Source organism: Macaca fascicularis, chromosome 3, assembly GCF_037993035.2.
Source record: "Macaca fascicularis isolate 582-1 chromosome 3, T2T-MFA8v1.1".
NCBI lineage: Eukaryota > Metazoa > Chordata > Mammalia > Primates > Cercopithecidae > Macaca > Macaca fascicularis.
Window position 1 is genome coordinate 105,158,451 of NC_088377.1, and position 19,971 is coordinate 105,178,421.

Sequence of the window (19,971 nt, forward strand, 5' to 3'; positions counted from 1 at the left end):
TGGAGCAAGCAGGTATGTTCATCTGGAGCCCATGCTCCCCTGTCTCCCTCCCCTGACCATGATCTTGAACCACAGAATTCCCTGACCAAATGGCTTTGAACCCAATCCTAGGCCCTTCTTGGGGTCTATTCCTCAACTCCATCCACCCACGGGTTAGCAGTGCTGCCAAGCTGGCATATACCTCATGGCCAAAGGAGTGACCAAAATATGACTGCATGCCTGTTTGCTAGAAGTGGGGTGGGGGATAAATGGAGCGGGTAAAGAAGAAAGCAGTCAGGGTGCTGAGGCCAGGGACCAGCGGCTGGCTTTTCCTGAACCACCCTGTCCCAGTGCAGAACTCGAAGTAGTCCAAGAAGTCCAATTTTAAACCTGGAAAGGAACATATTTTATGTAACATTTATTTACTTGATTTATAAATTAAACTATTTAGACAAATGGAATACAGACTTCCATTTTCTTTTTTTTTTGAGATGGAGTCTTGCTCTGTCACCCAGGCTGGAGTGCAGTGGCACGATCTCGGCTCACTGCAAGCTCCGCCTCCCGGGTTCATGCCATTCTCCTGCCTCAGCCTCCCGAGTAGCTGGAACTACAGGCGCCCGCCACCACGCCCGGCTAATTTTTTTTTTTTTTTTTTTTTTTTTTTTTTTTTTTTTTGTATTTTTAGTAGAAACGGGGTTTCACTGTGTTCACCAGTATGGTCTCGATCTCCTGACTCGTGATCTGCCTGCTTCGGCCTCCCAAAGTGCTGGGATTACAGGCGTGAGCCACTGGGCCTGGCCCATTTGTACTTTCATCCCAGGCCCTCAGGTGTTAAGGGTGGGCCTGGCTGTAAGGGCACCCAGCAGCCTAATGTTCAGGAAATGCTAGTTTCACACTTGCCACCACTATCCATACCTCTGCTCCTGCTGTTCCTTTGGCCTCCACATCTCTGTGTGTCATTCAAGGCCCAGTTTCTGCGTATAACATGACATGGCCTCTCATCTCCACCCTCCCTCCCTGTTTCCCAGCTCCACTTCCCCATTCAGGTGGAATCAATCTCTGCCTTCTTTGAACTTTCAAATAATTGTGTCTCATGGTCGAGCATGGTCTATAATCCTAATGCTTGATAGGCTGAAGTAAGAGGATCACTTGAGGTCAGGAGTCTGAGACTAGGCTGGGCAACATGATGAGACCCTGTCTCTACAAAAAGTATTTTTTAAAGAAAAAGCCGGGAGTGGTCGTACAGGCCTGTATTCCAGGCTGTTCAGGAGGCTGAAGCCAGAGGATCACTTGAGCCCAAGGGTTGGAGGTTTCAGTGAACTATAATTGTACCACTGCACTCCAGCCTGGGTGGCAGAGTGAGACCCTGTCTCTGAAAAAAAAAAAAAAAAAAAAAAAAAAAGTACTATATAAATTTCTTTCTTTTTTTTTTTTTTTTTTTTTTTTTGAGACGGAGTCTCGCTCTGTTGCCCAGGCTGGAGTGCAGTGGTGCGATCTCCGCTCACTGCAAGCTCTGCCGCCTCCCGAGTTCACACCATTCTCCTGCCTCAGCCTCCCTAGAAGCTGGGACTACAGGCACCCGCCACCACGCCGGGTAATTTTTTTGTATTTTTAGTAGAGACAGAGTTTCACCGTGTTCGCCAGGATGGTCTTGATCTCCTGACCTCATGATCTGCCCACCTCGGCCTCCCAAAGTGCTGGGATTACAGGCATGAGCCACCGCGCCCGGTCCATAAATTTATTTATTTTACAACAAAGAATTACTTTTTAAAATCTTTTTGTCATTTGTGTTTCATGCTTTATCTCCGCTACTAGCGTTCCTGGATGGCAAGATTTGTTTCGGATCCACGCTTGTTTCTAACCCCTACTGTGCACATATAGGTGCTCAGTAAATATTAAGTATCATAAGAGAGATACGGAGAAAAGGTGAATTTCTAAGTAACCAAAAAGACTGCAGTGAAACTCACTTATTCACTCATGTTTACATGCATAGCTTTTTTGAAAATATAAAATAAAACTCTATAGTTAAGTCTGAAGAATGAAAATTTCATTTGAATTTGAGTGATGTAAACTTCATTGGAAATTCATAAAAGACATCAAATGGTTTCATTTCAGGCAGGGAAGGAAAAGTAGAAGGCATACAATGTTAGCTAAACTTGGCCAAACGAGCACCTCAGAGCCCTTTGTATTGCTAATAAAATTTCATTGGAGGTAGAGTATTCAGGGACATTTCTCCAATACACATTATCAAAGTCCCTGCTAAGGCAAAAGACTTTTAGAAAAGACCTTACCATTTATTTGATAGAATATTGTGTTTAACTCTATATATGGTTCCAATTATAGCAATTAGTAATTAACTAGTAATTAATGACAAAAAAAAAACAGTATCTGACTTCAGCCTGGAATTTCCTTTGCCTCTTTCCTGCTGAGATGATGAATCAGCTCTTATTCTACTAGATGACATTAACAGCAGTAATCTTTATGTTCATATTTTAGTTTCCTAGAGGTATTGAGAAAAATAAGCCAGTATTCTACCCAAAACCTCCTAAAACATTCGCTCCTAACACTTCTTTAAATTCATTGGACCCTATTTGCTCTGCCAAAGAAGCCAACATACAAAGAAATCTTGAGAGGTCCCACTGGCTCACTTCGTACACTCATGATTTTACAGGTATGAGTTCACTTTCATAACAAGTAAAAATTAGAACAAAATTGGAGTATTTAACAAATGCTATGACAAGCTTTCAACTTCTCATATTTTTGCATTTTTCTCAATCTAAGTATTTAAATCCTAAGTAATAGGAATTAAGGTGGGTGGTAAATTTCTCTTCATGGGTAGCTGGGAGGTAGGGTTGGTTTTCATTTTATTGGTTCTAATCATATTACAAAGGGAATGGGTAAGTTTTCCTATAAAGGGTGATATAACTGCCGTTCTTCGTTTACCCTAACAAAATAATAAGACGATGTTTCCATTAAGGTCTGGGGCCCATGGACCCCCTTGAACTGGATGATTACCATGAAAAGGTGGTAGCAGAGTTAACAGGACAGATAGGATTTGACCCAGAGCCTGTAAGTAATTACAGTCAACTCTCAGTTATTTGGGGGGAGAGTGCTGGGCTCTTTCTTGGTTTGCCATTTTTTGTGTCACGGGTTTTAGCAACCAAGTTAGCAAATGGAAATTTTTATTCATTTTAGAAGTGAATTCTGAGCTGATTGGAACTGGTTTGAATACTGTGTCTGCTCTTTGGGAAAACAAGCAAGATTTATTTTCTTGGGCTAGGCACGGTGCCTCACACCTGTAATCCCAGCACTTTAGGAGGCTGAGGCGGACAGATCACGAGGTCAGGAGTTCGAGACCAGCCTGGCCAATATGGTGAAACCCTGTCTCTACTAAAAATACAAAAATTAACCAGGCATGGTGGCGCTCACCTCTACTCTCAGCTACTCAGGAGGCTGAGGCAGAAGAATTGCTTGAACCCGGGAGGCAGAGATTGCAGTGAGCCGAGATCGCGCCACTGCACTCCACCCTAGACGACAGAGTGAGACTTCATCTCAAAAAAAAAAAAAAGATTTCTTTTCTTCTTCAGAGTGTTTTTGTTTTTTAAAAAAAACAGATTTTCTACTGTGCTACTGTTGCTGAAATAACTTACAAAAGAAGCAGTTTACAAAAGAATTTAATAATTTAATGAGATTCCTAGTAAATTCCGTAGATCTTTGCTTTTTTTTTTTTTCTTTTTTGAGACAGAGTCTCTGTCACCAGGCTGGAGTACAGTGGCACGATATCAGCTCACTGCAACCTCCGCCTCCTGAGTTCAAGCAATTCTCGTGCCTCAGCCTCCAGAGTAGCTGGGATTACAGGCATGCAGCACCACACCCAGCTAATTTTTGTATTTGTGGTAGAGATGGAGTTTCACCATGTTGACCAGGATGGTCTCGATCTCCTGACCTCGTGATTCGCCCACCTCAGCCTCACAAAGTGCTGGGATTACAGGTGTGAGCTACTGTGCCCAGCCCCTTGCATATTTATATATCTTGTACATTACCATGCTTTTGAAGAAATAAAGGCTTCCTCTTGCTGTTCATAATAATTGAGAGCTGGCTGAATTACAATTAAAAGCCAATACATTCTCTGCAGATATCATAGAGACTTTTAAATTGATTATGCAAAATGGCCTGGAAGAAATAATCAAGCCCTTTAATGAGCAAAGGTGTCATCTATTGGTTTAATTACGTAAATGAGATGAAATCACCTAATAGTTTGCATATGTGTTGTTTTATTTGAGACCTAAATTTTCTTCTCGACTACAAATTTTGAAAACAAAATTAACATTTTAAAGATATATAAATTGTGAAAAACACATGGAAAAACAACTGTAAGATTATTTCAATTTGAACACTTTAAAAACTGAGCTGGGTCAGGCTTGGTGGCTCATGCCTGTAATCCTAGCACTTTGGGAGGCCGAGGTGGGTGGATCACCTGAGGTCAGGAGTTCGAGACCAGCCTAGCCAACATGGTGAGACCCCCGTCTCTACTAAAAATACAAAAATTAGCCAGGCGTGGTGGCAGGCACCTGTAATCCCAGCTACTCCGGAGGCTGAGGCAGGAGAATCGCTTGAACCAGGGGAGGGGGCGGAGGTTGCAGCGAGCCAAGATCATGATGGGCGGGGGAAAAAGAAAACAAAAAAACTGAGCTGAGGGCTGGGTGCCGTGGCTCACGCCTATAATCCCAGTGCTTTGGGAGACCCAGGCAGGTGGATCACCTGAGGTCAGGAGTTCAAGACCAGCCTAGCCAACATGGTAGAACTCTGTCTCTAGTAAAAATACAAAAATTTGTCGGGTGTGGTGGCGCATGCCTGTAGTCCCAGCTACTCAGGAGGCTAAGGCAGGAGAATCGCTTGAATCTGGGAGGCAGAGGTTGCTGTGAGCCAAGGTTGTGCCACCGCACTCCAGCCTGGGCAACAGAGTGAGACTCTGTCTCAAAATAAATTAATAAAAATAAAAACTGAACTGAACATACTTATTTTACATTACCTTCAGCATTTCCTAAGTTGATATAAAATCATAACACCAGGAGAAAGTTTATAGACTGTGCTGTATCATTCACTGAAGGGTTTTTTAATGATTTTTATGTGGAATTTGCAATGAGCATTCTTTAAGGATAGAAAATATTATATGAGCACATATTGTCAGGTATGTTCAACAACTGTCCAGATTTCCAGAGATTCGACCCTGTATGGTATGTACAAAATACATATTCCATTATATACAGAATGTTTGCCAAATATATTATACGCAAAATCATTGTGCAAGCAAATCAACTCTTAAATATTTATGAATAACAAGATAAAATATACCTAAGATAATTGGAAGTTTAAAAGAAAGTTTTAGTGAATCTTGCTGGTTTCTGATTAAATCATAAAGAATAGACCGGGAAAACATGTTTTAGTGGTAATAAAAATGTGTATGAAATGTTTTATTATAGTAGTATAAAGTAAAAGCACTAAAAACTGCTTCTTGCATACAGGAATATATATGGTCAAAGTACAATATGGTAAGTCCTGTCCTTTTTTATGACAAATTTAACAAAGCACGTCAAAGAGTTGAAGTTTTTTCTTTTCATCGCAGTATTTACTCAAACTTGATTAGCTATAGGCTGTAACAAACTTGTTACATCAATATGGAAATTTCTCTATGAACAGACTAGCTTTCAAATGGATGTTCCTAAGTCCGTTTTTTGAAGTCCAAGCTACCGTGATTATTTTCTCACTAGTCTCATTTGTATTATCTCTGCTGTCAATTCCATCATCATTATACATACATTCTTTGGTAGTTTTTTTACTTTAACATATTATAAAATGTTTGAACATACAGAAAAGTTAAAGTAATTTTATAATTAACACCCATATACTCACCACCTAGATTCTACCACTAACATTTTTACTATGCTTGTTTTATCACATAATCTATCCATCTTTCCATCCCTCTAACCATCCATCATCCAGAAATAATTAAAATATTTTATGCATTTTAGATTAAATTGCAGACATTAGTATACTTCACTCCTAAACATTCAGCATGTATATTATCAACCAGAGTTCAATATTTGTTTGCAGTTGTTTTTTCTTTTAAGGTGAAATAAAGTTCAATTGCCCAAATCTTAAGTGTACATTCACTGAGTTTTAACAAATACACCTTTGTAACCCAAACCCCATCAAGATACAGAATACTATCATTCCAGAAAGTTTCCTCCTCATACCCCTTCCCAGTCAGCTGCATCCTCTTCCCACCACCCAGCGTGTATCCATTAATAGCCCTTTAAATAGACTCACTACTTTCGCAGTTACCAGACATAATTGAGTTCATAATATTTATAAAACAACTTAAAAAGAAGCACAGACAGGACACCTCAGACCAGTGTTTCTCAAAACATAGCACATCTCCAGCCTCACCGTCACCTGAAATGCTTGTTGAAAATTCAGCTTCCTGTGACCCACTACAGACCTTCTCACCCACAATCTTGGAGGGTCTTAGGAGCTTAGGAATTTCATTTCATGCCAGCTCTGAAGATGATTCTGATTCAGCCAAGGTTTAAGGGCACTTGCTAAGGCCTAATAAAGGAGACTTTAGCTAAGATTAAATAACTGCACATACTGCTAATGCCATCTGTTAGTGATGGACAGAAGTTTTATTCCAGTGATTCCTTTATATCTTTGAAGTTTAAAAGCAGAATACCCACACAGAAAGAGTTCTGTATATCCAAATAAAACACATGCCCCTTTCATATTCACTAAAACCATTAAAGGAGGAAAATGTATTTGGACCCAAATTTCAATGTCTTTAAATTAATATCAAAGAGCGTTGCAATGTACACTCCTACACCCATCTCATGTGTACTCAGACAGTGAAAATGGGTATGACTTTTGACCTACTATTTATGGCAATATCCCTGATTAATTTTTTTCTCCTTTTTATCCCACAACTACAGCAAGAAAAATTCCATCCTGTCTTCAAACCTCCCAGACCATTGGAAGGACGAATTGCCCGATTAATTCAGAACCGTCGTTCTCTGGAGGCTATAGTCCAGCAAAGACCACGTTCCTGTCCAGACTGTACTCCTAGAGTTTTGTGTAATTTTCATACCTTTGTACCCAGTTCTAAAGAAATGATGGCACTTAGTGATAACACACCAGCAGGTGTGACCCATAAAAACCAGGATATCGAAGAGAAGATTATAGAAGAACAGAGCTTGCTGTCTACGTATGAACTCCCATCTTGTTACCCAACAAAAGATCTGACTAGCATTTATGACATAAAGCCATTTCCAAAAATCACAGATACTAAAAAGACAGAAGATTTATACTGGAGACAGCAGTCACTGAAAACCCAACCCACACCTTACTGTAAACCAAACCACTGGATTCACTACGAAAATCTTAAATCTCCCCTGCGTGATCAGTATAATATGTATCCAAACCCTGTTAGCCTTAGTAAACCTAGTGTTTTACAAAATAAACAAGACACGGAAGCTTTCACTTTAGAACATTTTTTAAGTAAGCCAGAAGACGAGTTGGTTTTGAACATGGAAAACAATGAAGAAACAAGACCTATTCTTGGTTGGATCCCTAGAGCTGGAGTGACCAAGCCTCAGACCAACCTGCTGGAGCTTAAGAACTCTTTTTCAAAAACTGGTGCACAAAAGCGTTTCCATAAATCAATTCTAGAAGACCATAAAGACCTCAGGGATAATGAGCATTCAGGGATGAAGCACCAATTCTATGGCCATAATTCCTATTATTTCTATAACTGAGATACTCATTCTTCCCTTCAAAACCCAGCCTCTTGCAAGAAGCTAAAAAATAGAACAGAATTTCCTTCATATTGCTGGATTTTGTTTTCTAGATGAAGCCACAAGGACCTTGTTAATGAGGTTTATGCTTTCAGGAATTTAAGTTAGTATCTGGTTGGAGGAACCCAGAAAAGGTGATGTTCTGACTTCTTGAAAAGTTTAACAATTTGGCAGTAAAATATTAGAACTAGAAAAATGTATAGTCTTTAACCTCTCATCTTCAGATTCTACTCTAAGGAAATTTTCCAAAATCGCAAAAAGCAATGTGTACAACAAAGTTTACATCGTTTCACCAAAAAAAAACTGAAAAGCTGGAAATAACTCAAATGATCAATAATTAATTAATGACTATACAAATTATAATATCTTAATAAAATAAATATGAGAACACTGTCCCTTTATGTAAATTTTTGTACATAGTAGCGTTAGATAGAAAAAACAAAACTCAAACACCCAGTTAATTGAGGGATGGACAGCTCTACAAACTACATTGTCTTAAAAGTATGTGGACTCTGTTCCTTTATGTAAACATGTAAAGAAAATAAGTCAGCGAAAAAAATGAAACCCAAAACTCTCCGCATGTACGCATTACAAATTGAATTGTTTCCTTACTCTTAACCTTCTGACTAAGAAACATAACTATTTCTTTTATGCAGATAAAATTATTTTACTGAAGATCTAGCAATGGCTTTAATTAGCAGCTGGTGAGTTGTAATTATAGCAAGAAAGGAAGGCTTGATATCAGTTATTATAAAGCACCAAATCTTCATTTCTGGAGTGTGTTCTCTAAGAGTTTGGCTAACGCCCATATGCAAGTCAATTCATTTAATGTGCCAAGAGGTAGATTTTAAACATAGTCTATCATGGAAGTTCAAGAGGAATTTCTTTAAGTATTTTGTGAATATTTATTTTAATTTTACAATCAACATGTCATTTGGTTATAATCTCCTTAAAACTATTCTAAAGTTGGAGAATTTTGTTCCAACTGCATTCTGTACAGCACTAGTTACATTAAGTGCCACAGGAAGTAAAGGTTTATGTGGTGAAATAACACTGGGGAAATCTTATCAACAATGTCAGTTGCATGACTTGGTCACTGGGTTCTCTACAGCCTTTAATATGTAATGCAATTGGGAGTGTCTGATGTGAGGGAGATAAAGATAGTGTACACACTTTTTATCACAGAGTAGATCACTGGACTGGAATTCCAAATAATAAACTTTGGAAGATGTAACTCTCCAGTATAAAAATTTGAGGTTTTGATTGCACTCCTTGAGTTTCGTGTAATGTTCATACCTTTGTACCCAGTTTCCCTGGGTTGCATGGAAATTAGTTAGAAATTACATTCTAAATACGGTGTTCACTCTGCCTACCTCCCTGAAGGGTGGCGCAAGGAGCCTTCTCTTAGACATTGTCATAGTCATCCTCCTCAACTAAGAGGAGGTCAGCCTTTCCTTTAACTCTGCTGATTGTTAAAGCTAATGAATCTGCCCTTATTTGATGACAGAGAATATCAAACTCCAAGCATGCTCATCAAAAGCTCAATTTTTTTGTTTTTTGTTTTGTGTTATTTACAAAATGTGTTAGTTTACCTACTCTTTGGGTTTTTGTTTTTGTTTTTTTGTTTTTGTATTTGTTTTTTGTTTTGTTTTGTTTTGAATCGGAGTCTCACACTGTTGTTGCCTAGGCTGGAGTGCAGTGGCACAATCTCAGCTCACTGCAACCTCCACCTCCTGGGTTCAAGCAATTCTCCTGCTTCAGTCTCCCAAGTAGCTGGCATTACAGGCACCTGCCACCACGCCTGGCTAATTTTTTGTATTTTTAGTACAGAAGGGGTTTCACTATGTTCGCCAGGCTGGTCTGGAACTCCTGACCTCGTGATCCACCTGCCTCAACCTCCCAAAGTGCTGGGATTACAGTGTTAGCCACCACTCCCAGCCTACTAACTCTTATTTTTGTCCTACATTGGCAACCTCTTTAATATCCAGAGATTAGATATTATAAAATTAAGACTCGCTTGTCCAGTACATGCACAATATATACAGTACAGAAAAGTTAAATCAAATGAACATAATGTATAGAGCAATGGATAAGCTGAAATGTTCTAGTACACATTAGCAAAACACCTTTTGTGATTTCCTCCCTCCTCCCTCAACCCAATGAATGATACAGAGAGTACACTGTTCACAGAGGTGGTATAACAATTCTATTATACTTCCAAACACAGTATTCTCCATTAATTTTTTAAAGCTATTTACAAAAAGTGTTATTCTACTACTTCTGCTTTTAAAACATCAGGCACATCCGAGTATCTTCAAAGACTAGCTATTTCATATCAGAACATGTCTACTATATACACAGCAGTTAAATTACACACGTTACAAAGATCACAATCTGAGAGATCTTCTAAATATGACCACTTTGGCCTTGAACCATTCCATCCTCACTTCCTTCTCTCTGCCTTCAATTCAGTGGACAAACATAAGCATGTGTAATGCTTAGAGATGGTTGAACAAATTCATATCCAGAAGTCATTTACAGAAGACAAGCTTGCCTATTAATTTCAACACAAAGTGTACAAAATGTGCTAATTCTACTAAGTATTTTGCGTACACTGGCAACCTCTTTAACATCTAGAGACTGGATGTTGCAAAATTAGGACTCATTTGTCTATTATATACACTATATATACAGCAAAACAAAATGCACAAAACATACAGAAAAAAACAGCTCCTGAAAATATCCAAATATGAACACACTAGCATATTACCTTTTGCAATTCCTTTCCTCCTACCTCCTCAAAACCACTGAGCAGGTACAGACAATACTACACTGCTCACAGAAGTGCTGTAACAATTCCATTTCCAAAAGCCAATATTTCCTATGAATTTTAGCAAAAAGTGATATTTTACTACCTCTACATTTAACATACGTAAGGAGTTAATTTGTCCACTATGTGTACAGCAGTCTTGAATAAATTGCACACATGTAAGAGTAGTTATAATTTGAAAGAGCCTTTTAAAATATGAACATTCTGGCCTAGAACACTTCCCATCTCCATCAACTCAGTGGTCAATAATGCTCAAATTTTCAGAAGGCAATCCTCTCTGGAAATTTTAAAACAAAATATATAAAACATACTCGTGTACTAACCCTACTTTTGTCATACACAAGTGACCTCTTTAACATCTAGAAAGACTAAATGTTGTAAATTAGGTATTGTTTATCCTTTATATACACAGATAAATACAATAAAATGCATAGAAGTAAGGAACAATGGTTAATCTTGCCTCACTGTGGACACCAGCATAGAGCTCTTTGCACTTCCTTTTCCTCTCTCCTGGCCTGAAACAGTGCACAAACACAGTGTGTACTACTCAAGAGGTGGTTTGGCCATTCTCCCCCCAAACATTTCATAGGGAATTTTAACAAAAAGGTATTTACAGAATGTATTATTTTACAGCCTCTACTTTTAACATATGTATTAGGCACTGAATACCTACAAAGCCTAGATATTTCAAAAAAGTACTTAGCATTGTCAGTAACATATACAGTAGTGAGGAATAAAATGCACACAATGACAATGGTTATACTGAGAGACAGAACTAGCTGGATTTCCTAGGCCGACTAAAAATCCCTAAGCTTAGCTGGGAAGGTGACCGCTTCCACCTTTAAACACGGGGCTTGCAACTTAGCTCACACCCGACCAATCAGATAGTAAAGAGAACTCACTAAAATGCTAATTAGGCAAAAACAGGAGGTAAAGAAATAGCCAATCATCTGTTACATGAGAGCACAGCGGGAGGGACAATGATTGCGATATAAATGATTGGGATATAAAACCAGGCAACGGCTCCCCTCTTTGGGTCCCCTCCCTTTGTATGGCAGCTCTGTTTTCGCTCTATTTCACTCTATTAACTCTTGCAACTGCACTCTTCTGGTCCGTGTTTGTTACGGCTCGAGCTGAGCTTTCACTCGCCGTCCACCACTGCTGTTTGCTGCCGTCGCAAACCCACCGCTGACTTCCATCCCTCTGGATCCAGCAGGATGGCAGGGTGTCAGCTGTGCTCCTGATCCAGCGAGGCCCCCATTGCCATTCCCGATCGGGCCAAAGGCTTGCCATTGTTCCTGCATGGCTAAGTGCCTGGATTCGTCCTAATCGAGCTGAACACTAGTCACTGGGTTCCACCGTTCTCTTCTGTGACCCACGGCTTCTAATAGAGCTATAACACTCACTACATGGCCCAAGATTCCATTCCTTGGAATCTGTGAGGCCAAGAATCCCAGGTCAGAGAACACAAGGCTTGCCACCATCTTGGAACTGGCCACCGCCGTTTTGGAAGCAGCCCACCACCATCTTGGAAGCTCTGGGAGCAAGGACCCCCCCAGTAACAATAATATGAAGTGTTTTCTAAATATGACCAGTGTGGCATAGAACCTCCTTCTCTTTCTTCTCAAGTCTTCCAGCTCCATGTCCTCTAACCCAGCAGTCCACAACCTTTCTGGCACCAGGAACCAGTTTCGTGGAAGGCAATTTTTCCATGGACCGGGACATGGGGGATGATGATTTCAGGATGATTCAAGTGCATTACATTTATTGTGTACTTTATTTCTATTATTATTACATTATAATATATAGTGAAATCATTATACAACTCACCACAATGTAGAATCAGTGGGAGCCCTGAGCTTGTTTGCCTGCATCTAGACGGTCCTATGTGGGGGTAATGGGAGATGGTGACAGATCATCAGGCATTAGATTCTCATAAGGAGTGTGCAACCTAGATCCCTTGCAAGTGCAGTTCACAATAGGGTTCAAGTTCCTATGAGAATCTAATGCCACCATTGATCTGACAGGAGGCAGAGCTCAAGCAGTAATGTGCATAAAGGGGAAAGGCTGTAAATACAGATGAAACTTCATTTGCTCACCCCCACTCACCTGCTTCTTTGTGGCCCTGTTCCTAACAGACCACAGAGCAGGGATTGAGGGCCCCTGCTCTAACCCACTGAACATATATGGATGTGTGTTGCTCCAAGTGTCACCGAAACTGCATTTGCAAAAATGATGAAAGTCAAATAAATCTGACATAGCTATTTCCATCTTGCTTCTAACCTCACAAGCTGTGTGTTCATTCCTGGGCATAGGCCAAGCTAACTATGGGAGGAATTTATAGTTTAACTGTAAGGCAAAGACAATAATAGCTCCTCCCTTCCCAAAACTAACTCCCTGCTGGGCATGGTGGCTCACACCTATAATCCCAGCACTTTGGGAGGCTAAGGTGGGCAGAACATGAGGTCAGGAGTTCAAGACCAGTCTGGCTAACATGCTGAAACCCTGTTTCTACCAAAAATACAAAAAATTAGCCAGGCATGGTGGCAGGCACTTGTAATCCCAGCTACTTGGGAGACTGAGGCAGGAGAATCTCTTGAACCTGGGAGGCAGAGGTTGCAGTGAGCCGAGATCATGCAATTGTACTACAGCTTGGGCAACAAGAGCGAAACTCCATCTCAAAAAAAAGAAAAAGAAGAAGAAGAAGTGATAACCAGCCACTGTCCCCCAGCTTACTTTTCTTTCTTTCTTTTTTTTTTTTTTTAGATGTGGAGTCTTGCTCTGTCGCCCAGGTTGGAGTGCAGTGCAACCTCCACCTCCCAGGTTCAAGTGATTCTCCTGCCTCAGCCTCCCAAGTAGCTGGGATTACAGGCATGCACCACCACACTGGGGTAATTTTTTGTATTTTTAGCAGAGATGGGGTTTCACCATGTTGGCCAGGCTGGTCTCGAACTCCTGACATCAAGTGATGTCAGGCCTTGGCCTCGGCCTCCCAAAGTGTTGGGATTACAGGCGTGAGCCACCACACCCGGCCACCAAACTATCCTTGAAAAACCCTAGCTTCCATTTTCTTAGGGAGGCAGATTTGAAAATTATCTCCCATCCTTCTGCTTGGCTGGCCCTCTGATAACTAAACTCTTTCTCTGCTCCAAAAACTATTGCTCTCAATGCATTGGCTTTTCTAGGCAGCGGGCAAGAAGAACCCATTGGGCTGTTACACCACTTCCAGTGACAGTCTAATAACTCCCCTCCAAAAAGTCATTTTGGTGGAGAGGTGGGGCAAGATGGCCAAATGGAAACCTCCAAGAATTGCCCCCGACATAGGAACAACAAATTGAAAAACTATCCACACAAAAAAGAACCTTCATAAGAACCAAAAATCATGTGAGCAATCACAGTACCTGGTTTTCACATCATATTAAGGAAAGAGGCACTGAAGAGGGTAAAAAAGGCAGTTTTGGATTGCCTACACCACCCCTTCCACATCCTCCAGCAGTGGCCACATGGCATAGAGAATCAGTGTGCTTGGGGGAGGGACAGTGCAGTGATTGCGGGGCCTTGCATTGGAACTCAGTGCTGCCCTGTCACAGTGAAAAACAACACTGGGCAGAAATCAGTCAGTGCCGAGGGAGCATTTAGACGAGCTGTAGCCAGAGAGGAGTCTTTCACCCAAGCAGCCAGAACCTGAGTTCTAGCAGGCCCAGCTACCATGGGCTAAAGTGCTCTGGGGGTCCCAAATAAACTTGAAAGGCAGAATAGGCCAAAAGAACTACAATTCCTGGGGAAGTTCTGTTGCTGGGCTTGGTGCCATTGGGCTTAGAATGTACATGACCTAGTGAGATACTAGCCGGGGAGGCCACGGAAGTGTTTGCATCACTCCTCCCCAAGCCACAGGCACTGCTGCTGACAGCACTGGGAGAGACTCCTTCCCACCACTTGAGGAGAAGAGAGGGGAGAGTAAAGAAGACATTGTCTTACAACTTGAATACCAGCTCAACTACAGTAGAATTGTGCACTAGGGGGAGGCCCCCATCTCATGCCCTATCTCCCACATGAAATTTCTAGACACACCCTGGGCCAGAAGGGAACCCATGGCCTTAAAGGGAAGAACCCATTCCTGGCAAGATTCATCACTTGCTGACTAACGAGCCTTTGGGCTTGAATAATCAGTAGTAGTAGCCAGCCATGCTGGCTTCAGGTGTGGTGGCTTCAGGGGAGAGACTCCTGTTTGAGGAAAGGGAAGAGTAAGGAGACTTTGTCTTGCAACTTGGATACCAGCTCAGCTACTGTGGAGTAGGGCACCAAGCAGGCTCCTGGAGTCCCTGATTCCAGGCCTTGGCTCCTAGACAGCATTTCTGGACATGCCCTGGGCCAAAGAGGACCCCACTCCCCTGAAAGGAGAAACTCAGGACTAGTAGCACTTATCACAAGCTAACTGAAGAGCCCCGGTGCCTTGAGTGAACGTTGGCATAGCCAGGAAGTACTAGCCATGGGCTAGTGCAACGGTGGTCATGGAGAAGGACTTTGATGCTTGAGGAAAAAGGAGGGAAGAGTGAGAATAACTTTATCCTGTGGTTTGGGTGCCAGGTCAGCCACAGCGGAATAGAGTACCAGGTACATTCCTAAGGTTCCCGACCCCAAACCCTGACTTCCAGACAGCATCTCTGGACTTGCTTAAAGATAGAGAGAACTTGTTGCTCTGAAGGGAAGGACACAGGCTGGCTGCATTCACCAGCTTCTGAATGGAGGCCTTGAGGGAACATAGGCTACTGTAGCCAGACAGCGGTCACTGCAAGCCTTGGACCAGACCTAGTGCTGTGTTGGCATCAGGTCTCTCCCAGCACAGTCACAGTGGAGGCTGCCACAAGGGTGCTTGTGTCACCTCTCCCCTAGCTCCAGGCAGCTCAGTACAGAGACTCCATTTGTTTGAATGAAAGTAAGATAAGAGAACAGAGTCTCTGCCTGGTAATCCAGGGAATTCTCCTGGATCTTACCCAAAACCACAAATGTGGTACCTCTATAAGTCTGCAAGAGCCACAGTTTTACTGGGCTTGGGATGGCCCCTAATGCAGATATGGCTGCAGTGACCAAAGACTTAGATCACAACACTTAAGTCCCTTCAAATACTTGGAAAGTCATCCCAAGAAGGGTAGATATAAAAAAATAAAAAGCCCAGACTGTGAAGACAATAATACCTAACTCTTCAATGCCCAGACACCAACAAAAATCTGCAAGCATCAAGACCACCTTGGAAAACACGACCTCACCAAACAAACTAATGAAGGCACCTGTGACCAATTCCAGAAAGAGATATGTGACTTTTCAAACAGAGAATTCAAAATAGCTGTGTTGAGGAAGTTCAACAAAATTCAAGATAACACAGAAGAAATTCAGAATTCTACATGATAAATTTAACAAACAGATTAAAGCAATTAAAAAGAATCTAGCAGAAATTCTGAAGCTGAAAAATGCAATTGACGTACTAAAAAATGCAGTTCCTTACGGGCAGAATTGATCAAGCAGAAGGAAGAATTAGTGAGCTTGAAGATGGGCTATTTGAAAATACACACTCAGAAGAGACAATAGAAAAAAGAATAAAAATGAATGAGGTACACCTATAAGATCTAGAAACTAGCTTCAAAGGGCAAATCTAAGAGTTATTGGCCATAAAGAGGAGCTAGAGAGAGAGATCAGTGTAGAAAGTTTATTCAAAGGGGTAATGACGGAGAACTTCCCAAACCTAGACAAAGCTATCAATATTCAAGTACAAGAAGGTTATAGAACACCAAGCAGATTTAACCCAAAGAAGACACCCCAAGACGTTTAATAATCAAACTCCCAAAGATCCAGGATAAAGAAAGAATCCTAAAACCAAGCAAGAGAAAAGAAACAAATAACATAAAAAGGAGTTCTAATAAGTCTGGCAGCAAACTTGTCAGTGGGACTTCACAGGCCAAGAGGGAGGGGCATTACGTATTTAAAGTGCTGAGGGAAAAAACTTTTATCCTAGAATAGTACATCCAGTGAAAATATCCTTCAGATATGAGGGAGAAATAAAGACTTTCCCAGGCAAACAAAAGCTGAGGGATTTCATCAACACCAGACCTGTCCTACAAGAAAGGCTAAAGGGAGTTCCTCAGTCTGAAAGGAAAGGACATTAGTAAGCAATAAGAAACCACCTGAAGGTCCGAAACTCACTACTAATAGTAAGCACACAGAAAAACACAATATTATAATACTGTAGTTGTGTGTAAACTGCTCATATCTTGAGTAGAAAGACTTAGAGATTAACCTAACCTATCAAAAATAATAGCTACAACAACTTTTCAAGACATAGTATAATAATACATAAATCGAAACAAGAAAAAGTTTTAAAAGTGGGGAGAGTGAAGCTAAAGTTTTTCTTAGTTTTCTCTTTGTTTGTTAGATTTTTGTTTATGCAATCAATGTTATGTCGTCATCAGTTTAAAACAGGGGGTTATAAAATATTATTTGTGCTGGACGCTGTGGCTCCCACCTGTAATCCCAGCACTTTGGGAGGCTGAGTTAGGCGGATCACGAGGTCAGGAGGTCGAGACCAGCCTGGCCAACATGGCAAAACCCTGTCTCTACTAAAAATACAAAAATTAGCCAGGCTTGGTGACAGGTGCCTGTAGTCCCAGCTATTCGGGAGGCTGAGGCAGGAGAATCACCTGAAACTGGAAGGCAGAGGTTGCAGGGAGCCGAGATCGCATGACTGCACTGCAGCCTGGGTGAAAGGGCGAAACTCCATCTCCAAAAAAAAAAAAAATTACTTGCAAGCCTCATGGTAACCTTAAATCAGAAAACCTACAATAGAGGCTGGGCACAGTGGCTCACACCTGTAATCTCAGCACTTTGGGAGGCTGAGGCAGGAGGATCACTTGAGCCCATGAGTTGAGACCAGTCTGGGCAACTTAGTGAGACCCTATCTCTACAAAAAATAAAAATAAAAAATTAGCTGGGCATGGTGGTGCATTCCTGTAGTCCCAGCTACTCAGGAGGCTAAGGTGGGAGGATTGCTTGAGTCCAGGAGGTCGAGGCTGCAGTAAGCCCTAATCATGCCACTGCTCTCCAGCCTGGATGATGGAGCAGAACCCTGCTCCCCGTCAAAAAAAAAGCCCTACAACAGATACACAAAAAATAAAAAGCAACAAACTAAAACATATCAGAGAAAACCACCTTCACTGAAAGGAAGACAGGAAGAAAAGAAACAAGAGAAGACCACAAAACAACCAGAAAACAAATAATAAATAAAATGGCAGGTGTAAGTCCCTACTATCAATAATAACATTGAATGTAAATGGGCTAAACTATCCAATAAAAAAATGGAGTGGCTGAGTGGACAAAAAGCAAGTTCTAATTATCTGTTACCTACAAGAAACACACTTCACCTGTAAAGACATACATATGGTAAAAATAAAAGGATGGAAAAATATTTTCCATGCAAATAGAAACTAAAAAATAAAGGCAGGAGTGTGTGTGTGTGTGTATATATATATATATACACACACACATATATATATATATATATATATATCAGACAAAATAGATTTCAGACAAAACTATGAAAAGAGATAAAGAAGATCATTATATATTGATAAAAGGGTGAATTCAGCAGGAGGATATAAATTGTAAATATGTATAGACTCAACACTGGAGCACCCAGATATATAAAGGAAATATAAGAGATCAGATCCCAATACAATAATAGCTGGAGACTTCAACACCCCCACTGTCAGCTTTGTACAGATCATCCAGACAGAAAATCAACAAAGAAACATCCGACTTAGTCTGCATTATAGAACAAATGGACCGAATAGTTATTTACAGAACATTTTATCCAACAGTTGAAGAATATATGTTCTTCTCCACAGCACGTGGATTATTCTCAAGGACAGATGATATGTTAAGCCAAAAAACAGGTCTTTAAAAATTTTTTAAAAATAGAAATCCTATGAAATATCTTCTCTGACTCTAATAGAATAAAACTAGAAATCAATAACAAGGGGAACTTTAGAAACTATGCAAATACATGGAAATAAAACAATATGCTCCTAAATGACCAGTGGGTCAATGAAGAAATTAAGAAGGAAATTGAAAAATTTATTCAAGCAAATGAAAATGGAAACACAGCACAACAAAACCTGTGAGGTACAGCGAAAACAGTACTAAGAGGGAAGTTTATAGCAATAAATGCCTACATCAAAAAGTAGAAAAACTTCAAAATAAACAACCTAATGATATATCTTAAAGAACTAGAAAAGCAAGAAGAAACCAAATCCAAAATTAGCAGAAGAAAAAAATTATTAATAAAGATCAGAGTAGAAATTAATGAAATTTAAAAGTACAAAAGATAAATGAACCAAAAAGTTAGTTTTTGATAAGATAAAATCAACAAACTTTTAGCCAGAATAAGAAAAAAAAACACTCAAAATCAGAGATGAAAAAATATACATTAAAACTGATACTACAGAATTCAAAAAGTCACTAGCGACTACTATGAGCAACTACATACCAATAAATTAGAAAGCCTAGAAGAAATAGATAAATTCCTAGACACATACAATCTACCAAGATTGAGCAATAAAGAAATCCAAAACCTGAACAGACCAATAGCAGGTGATGAGATCAAAGCCATAATAAAAACTCTACCAGCAAAGAAAAGTCCAGGACTAAATGAATGGCTTCACTGCTGAATTTTACCAGACTGAATTGGTATTTTATTTGTTTTTGTTTTGTTTTGTTTTGTTTTGTTTTTGAAACGGAGTCTCTCACAGTCACCCGGGCTGGAGTGCAGTGGCACAATCTTGGCTCACTGCAACCTCCGCCTTCCAGGTACAAGCAATTCTCCTGCTTCAGCCCCCTAAGTAGCTGGGATTACAGGGGCCTGCCACTACACCCGGCTACTTTTTTTTCTATTTTTAGTAGAGACGGGGTTTCACTATGTTGGCCAGACTGGTCTCGAACTCCTAACCTCGTGATCTGCCCACCTCGGCCTCCCAAACTGCTGGGATTACAGGCATGAGCCACCGCGCCCAGCCTGAATTGGTATCGTAAAGAATACCAATTATGTTCAAACCATTCTGAAAAATAGAGGAGGAGAGAATACTTCCAAATTCATTCTATAAGGCCAATATTACCCTGATGCCAAAACAAAAGAAACATAACAAGAAAGAAAGAAAGAAAGAAAGAAAGAAAGAGAGAGAGAGAGAGAGAGAGAGAGAGAGAGAGAGAAAGAAAGAAAGAAAGAAAGAAAGAAAGAAAGAAAGAAAGAAAGAAAGAAAGAAAGAAAAC

At 40.5% G+C, this 19,971-nt stretch overlaps 1 protein-coding gene across 1 annotated transcript in view; it reads left to right on the forward strand.

Annotated features, from left to right (window-relative positions):
- Positions 1-8,136, forward strand: part of SPMIP4 (sperm microtubule inner protein 4) — a 45,306-nt gene extending 37,170 nt beyond the window's left edge. The window contains exons 8-10 of the mRNA XM_045388939.2: positions 2,476-2,650; positions 2,957-3,048; positions 6,966-8,136. Coding sequence (XP_045244874.1) covers positions 2,476-2,650; positions 2,957-3,048; positions 6,966-7,787 — 1,089 coding nt within the window. The 3' untranslated portion in view covers positions 7,788-8,136. The remainder of the gene's footprint in view (positions 1-2,475; positions 2,651-2,956; positions 3,049-6,965) is intronic.
- Positions 8,137-19,971: the final 11,835 nt, after the last annotated feature.